The sequence below is a fragment of the Acipenser ruthenus genome, chromosome 9 (assembly GCF_902713425.1).
Source record: "Acipenser ruthenus chromosome 9, fAciRut3.2 maternal haplotype, whole genome shotgun sequence".
Classification (NCBI taxonomy): Eukaryota; Metazoa; Chordata; class Actinopteri; order Acipenseriformes; family Acipenseridae; genus Acipenser; species Acipenser ruthenus.
In genome coordinates, this window is record NC_081197.1 from 21644025 (window position 1) to 21650917 (window position 6893).

The following is a 6893-nucleotide window of genomic DNA, read 5'->3' on the forward strand; positions in this document are numbered from 1 at the left end:
TGAAATTAGGTCTCAACTATGATCCATTGTTTTCAACTGTAGAATTACAAGATTTATTGTGGTGGCCATTCCTATAAGGCGTGGGAGAACAAAACAAAGCTAACTCTCAGATCAGCTCTAATTAGTCCTTCATTCAGCAGAAACAGACAAATAAACAGGACATTAGCACAATGAGAATGCAAAACTGATGCAACTGATGCAGATAATCTTCAGGGGTTGGGATGACAAAGCAGGAGTATGCATTGTCACTGCACGTACTGTTCCTGACGTTAACAAACTACTGTCGTCTGAACCTTTACTGCCACTTAGAAATAGCCTGTAACCATTGCAAAATAAAAAAGAAATACAAATCAAATCATTAATTTCAATGTTTGGACAGGAAAACACCACAGACACAATGCATATTGCTTGTCACACTTCCTTTTGGGAGTGGACGGCGTGCACATTAAAAAACTAAAACCACATACCAGTTAGAATTATATTTACATTGTTGTTTAGTTACATTGCTGGATAGTATCATGGTCTGTTATTATGGAGCAGTGTCAGTGTGTGAAAACAAACACAGTAAATCTCCCCATTTTGTTTTGCTATTAGTTTTAACCAGGACTTGGAGCTTGCTGATTCATGTCTGTCTTATACAATTCTGCATGCTCTGATAACAGCCAAGGTTAACAAAGCAGTTGTCTTATCAGGAATGATATTCACACATTAAAAAAACGCAAACAACATTGAATTAAACTTCACTGACTTGACACAAGCTCCTTAAAATTAAGAATGATGGTTGGATAGCCACCATGTACACCCCTGGGGCAGATTTGATGTGCATATAGACTATGACATCACACACACAGTGGTGACACTGATTATAGAAACATATCTTCCTTCAAAGCAGATCTCCCATTATATGAGGTTATGAAAAGACAACAGCTTTGGTATATTGGTAACATCAATACTATATAGAACCATAGCTCTGAGTTCAAAACGCTCTCTTTTTTTATTATTTTTTAAAAATACATATTAAAAAAATGGACAACAGTATAGGCTACAGAGTATTGCATGTTTTCTCATGTACTCTAAATATATTTATGACCTCAGATGTTTCATGATTTTTTATACATAGAGAATCAATGCTTTAATTATCCAAAATGTGAATTTTTTATAAATACATTTAGTGTACATTAGGAAACAATCAACAGCATACATGATCTGTATTAAAATTGCCTTTATTAAAACAAAGCAGGACTTTTTGTATGGCTTTAAAAAGTAGTTACGTTATCACTGTACTAGGGCTTTTGCCTTTTCAAAATGCATAGAATGGGAGATCTGCCTTAAGTGTCACCCCTGTGTGATGACAGTCTGTGTACAAAACAATGGATACTGTACGTGGCTTGTAGATAAAGTACCACACCACAATAGCCACTTTGATAAGAAAAGTAAAATAGTACAGTATCTTATGTGATAATGTTCTCACAGTTGTATATTATACTCTGGACTTAAATGCTTGTTTCATTGTAGCCTACATCCAGATGTTCAGCACACATTGAATATTAACAGTGAAGTGTTCTCTTTGTGGTTTAACACTTATCGTGGGTGTAAACAAGTTTTGCCGATAATCATGTTAGCTTCTTAGCAAATAGAAAAACATGAAATGTTTGCTGGCAAGAAATATTCAATAACTCTGCAAAATTGAGATGCCACAAAATGAACATAATTACTCAATTCAGTTAATAAACAGTGTGGGTATAGTTTTGTTTGTTTCTGTAAATATGTCTGCAGTGAGACATCCACAAAATGAAGTTACCACAGATATTTCCTGTTTACAGTATTTATTCTTTCGTACAAAGTTTTTATAAATCAACAACGTTTTTAGAAGAATAAATATGTGTAAACTACACATTTCCTGTGTGATTTCAGCAGCCATGGATTGCAAGAGCCTTTAATAATGCAACACGAGTAAACATGAGTAACAGAGCACACCCTTGCCAAACAAAGCTCCTGTTCTTGTTAGGTGTTTGTAACTAAGCACACAGTTTAGCCCATTTTACAAACTCTGCCTAATACACCTTATGCAACATGTGCAGATTCCTGGCAAAAAAATGAAAAACAACCTTTTTTGATAATTGAACTGTTTCACAAGATTTGAAACAGTTTGTCCTTATAAAAGGTTTCAAATGGTAACGTAAATAGTAAAAGCATAGCAAAGTGTAATAAAGCACAGTGAAGGCACTGTAAACTATAATGCTGGTAAAGTATATTTCAAAACATGGATAACATGCTAAATCTGTACCTGCCTCTATCAAAGTCTGTAAGATCTGCTGTATTTCCCATCACAACTGAAACTAAATTGCAACAGGAAGATAATGCAGTTTTTTTTATATATTGCAGCATACATGTCAGTCAGGAATTCCATATGCTAAACAAAGGCCTAAAAAAGCATATGCTAGATATTGCATTCATATGCAGAACTATTAGTTACACTTTCTCCAATGTAATGCAAGAGGTTTTTAGATATAGACATAATATATACTTCCCACTTACTTGCTGGTGTATTACTAAGATATGCTTGAGTATATGTGACATGAAGTCCAGAAATACTAGATACATCATGACTTTGCATTTAAACTGAGAAACATACACTGAGAGACTGCACATGCACACTGCAATGACATCATAACAAATCTCCAGTGAAAATTCAATTGTATACCCATGTGACATACTGTTAGCAGAAAGTGTTCTTTAATGTTGTAAACATTAAAGAACTCTTGTGTGTCCTAAGCCTTTTAGGACACACAAGACACACACACTTTTTTTTACACAAAAAAACACTGAGAACAGAGATAAGCCTTGTGTATCACTCCTTTAAACTTCATTGTATGTGATTTCTGCTTGGCTTAGAAAGCTTTTTCATGATATAGAGAACAACAGAATTTACCATCTACTAATATTCAACAAAATTGTATTTTATAGTCAGGAGAGTGGTGTTTCTGTGTACTGGGTACTGTATGTGCTTATGATTGGGTCAGTATCTCTTGATGTCACAAAAAAACAGTGTTTGTAAACATTAATTTAGGCTATATATATTTTAGGATAGACTATGCTTTACTCTGTTATATGTATTTGTTTTTGTAAGTATTGTGCATTCTGATGTTTTTATTGTTTCCTTTAGGAAAAAGCTGATGGCTGAGCTGGATGATGATGAAAAGGAGAACCTGGATGCTGCTCGACTGGAAAGGGAGTTCAGGGAGCTGGCTGAAGAGAATCAGACTCTTATTTCATGCCACAATCACTACAGTGAACAGCTTGAGATACTCAGAGTACAGAATCAAAAACGACAGGGCTCATCTTAACCTGCTGCTCCATCAATTTAAATGTTAAGCTTCAGTCTTGATCAGCCTGAACCATGCATGTCCTTAAATGCTTTTACAATTCAGCATATGATGTGAATTGTCTTTTCACTGCTATTCCAGTTCCATGACACTGCAGTGAACATGGGAACGAGCTGACATGGTGCTTAAAATAAGAGATGTTTGATAAATGGGACTCTGTCCCACATTCTTCTTATCCAGCCTTTTTTTTCAAAACTACTGGCAATATTTTAAAATACAGGAAACTAATGTTTTAGCGTACGCAGTTGTCAGATTGGGATGATGGTTTTTACTAGTTAAAGAGAACCAATCAAGTATAGTCTCAAACTTAACTAAAGCTATCTGCTTGTTTCTAATGGAGAGCTGGTTTAAAAAAGTATGACATGAAGTTAATAAACACTGTTTCAGACAGCAAAGACAATTACTGCAATGAATTTGTAGTACAAATTCGCATACTAAGGGGTTATGTTATCAAATACAGGTTTCTTTACTTTTTAACTAATTTTCTATCAGGTTAAGGTTTCAATACTGTAACCTACAGTACTATATTTGTATAGTTTTATTTAATGGCTAGCAAGAAAATGTTGTACATGGGTCAGTAGAATTTAGATGCATTGTGTTAGTTATTTAGATATCCTTCTGAAATCTCAGTGACTGCCTAAATTATTTTTGGTTTTCGTAGTGTGACAGTAAAATCAATTGCTGCAGTCAAAGATGCAAAATAAGTTTTTAAGTCTTGGCATATATTTGTTAAATATAGTTTCATAATTCTTGCAACATTGCTGTTTTGATTGTTTTCAGTTCTACTTAAATGTTGAAGAACCCTGTGATGGTCAAATGGTGCATCTTGGTGTGTCGCTCGTGGACATTTCTCCTTTGCATATCATCCTCTGTGTACCCTCCAGTTTTCTTGATTCTCTGACAATGTTGTGTGAATTATGACTCGCCCTGTATACAAATCCTAAATGATTAATTGTTATGCAAATTAGACAAAATAGCATTTAATCATTCTCATGCGCATTTCTCCAGTATTATGTAAACATATATATTTTTCAAATGTCTATTACCTTAGGTTAAAATAAATAAAAAAACAGTTTTGTTCATGTGTTTTGACAAGTCCTTAAATCAAACAGCATACAGTGTATCTACAGAAACCCATCTCCCATCCCCAGCACCACAAACCTGCACAGGTTTTCCATTTTTTGGTAGGCCATATAATATAATACATTGGTAGACAGTAATTGGGTATTTTTTTAAATAAGATATACTGTATGTACAGATACCAACATGTTTAATTCTCTTTGGAAAACATAATACTCAGAATGATAGAAAATCAACACAAGCACAGTGTTCTACAAACGTGCCCATGTACCTTAGATTTTTAAACAGTTCTCATTGGTATGCTTTGATTTAAAATTAAAATAAAAAGGTGAACAGTTATCTATTTAGAAAAAAGCTAAATTAAGTTTACATTAGAACATAAGAAAGTTTACACATGAGAGGAGGCCATTCGGCCCATCTTACATTATTAGTTTAGTCTACTGTACACAAACCTTTTTTTTGTAGAAAGCAAACTTTATTAAGCATTCTGTAAGGATATCTGTGCCATAATTACAATTGAATCGTCGGGCTAGTTCACTTAGACAAACAGTAGTGTACTGTTCTGTAGGTTATACTGAACATTACATATTCAAGCCTCAGAATATGCCCACCTGGGATCAAATCTTACTCCATTGGATCAAAAACAGATGGAACCTTAATTCAATGACTTGTGAAGTGTAGTTTCTTTGAATTCCCAAATCACTCATATACTGTATACTAACAAAAGCAAATGTTCAGTCTGTTTGTACCTTACAGAAGCTCCGATAAAACAATAAGCTACATGCATAGTTTCTTGCTGACTCACTGTATATTTCCTTATGAAAAATTGCACGACAGTTTCTTGATATAATAAAGAAGGTAATGCACAAATTGTACCATTGTTGTGGAAGCTGGTAATACAGTACAGATGAGAGCACAGGTAGATTATATATAGCTGTTTGTTTGTGGTATATTGCTGTAAGTTCATTAATAATAAGGAGGCTGTGTGGTCCAGTGGTCAAAGAAAAGGGCTTGTAACCAGGAGGTCCCCGGTTCAAATCCCACCTCAGCCACTGACTCATTGTGTAACCCTGAGCAAGTCACTTAACCTCACTTAACCTCCTTGTGCTCCGTCTTTCGGGTGAGACGTAGTTGTAAGTGACTCTGCAGCTGATGCATAGTTCACACACCCTAGTCTCTGTAAGTCACCTTGGATAAAGGAGTCTGCTAAATAAACTAATAATAATAAGATGGTGTCTCTTTACGACCCAGGTGGGAGTTTAGTTATGGTTACATGATGTATACCCATCAGCCTGTTAGTTCTGTAATTGCAATAGTATTATTTTCACACATTGTTGTTATCACATAAATACATTATATTACTTAAGCAGTAGAACCCTGGTTACCAGACTGTAGACAAAAGGTGTGCACTTAACAGAAACAGTCAACTACAGCAGAAATGGTCCATTGCAGAGTTGGGATAGAAAAGCAACAGTACCTTTTTTTTAATTTGTCAGAAGTGTCAAATACCATACAATTAGGTAGTGCCCTCTAACAGAGATTCCTGGGTAGTGGGTGTCTTCTGGGAATACTGTTACAATGCACTTCCTAGGTAATTCCTGTCAGAACCACACATTACAGACCTACAGTATATAGTGAATAGATGTGCATGTCATGCAGAATGTGTGGGACTGTTTAGTTTGCTACAAGCACTGCAGTTTTTTGAAAGGAGAAAGCACCATGTTAATGTATTAAAACTAAGAAACAAACATCTTGAGTGCTTATGAGTGAAAATCAATTAACCATACTGCTTACATCCCCCGTTTGTCTGGTTACTAGAAGCTGCACTTTATTTGGTTCTAGTTTTGTAAAGTTACAAAGAAAATAAAGACTGAAGTAACTGGTTTGAAAATACAGTCCAATGTATCTTACTGTAGCTTCCGCATTGAAGTTATGAGGTATCAATAGTTTACATAAAACATAAATAACCACTGGTGCCACTGCATTTTCCTAGAAACAAAACAGCTCTTTACATATGGTGCTCTCCATTGTGGTCTTATGATCACTGATAATTTTATGTAAATGTAATATACATAAATTACATTTTAGAAGTACTAAAGAAATTAAAATGATATGACAAAAGGTTTGATTTAAAGTATTTTTCAGTGTCTTCAAGTTTATATTTTATTTATTCAGCCTTTGAGAAACATAATTCTCATTTACAAATGATCTCTGGTTTTAATGGGTTATTCAGTACATTGTTTTTCTATTACTTGTGTACAATTGAAATTAGCACCCTTCTGAATGCTAAATAATATACTATTGAAAACAGCAAGCACCCTTTCCAAAAAGTGCTAGATTATATATCATTGACAACAGCACCATTCTAAGAAGAGCTAGATAGTATACTATCTCAGGCCAGTCAGTGCACCAACACTGCACCGAATG

At 34.6% G+C, this 6893-nt stretch overlaps 1 protein-coding gene across 5 annotated transcripts in view; it reads left to right on the forward strand.

Moving 5' to 3' along the window:
- Positions 1-5701, forward strand: part of LOC117405874 (MAP3K7 C-terminal-like protein) — a 50185-nt gene extending 44484 nt beyond the window's left edge. For 2 of the 5 annotated variants that reach the window (XM_059029690.1, XM_034009330.3), the window contains one exon: positions 3167-5699. In XM_059029690.1, coding sequence (XP_058885673.1) covers positions 3167-3347 — 181 coding nt within the window. In that variant the 3' untranslated portion in view covers positions 3348-5699. Of the gene's footprint in view, positions 1-3166 lie in introns of all 5 variants that reach the window. The other 3 variants (XM_059029692.1, XM_034009331.3, XM_059029691.1) reach the window with 2 other exon arrangements.
- Positions 5702-6893: the final 1192 nt, after the last annotated feature.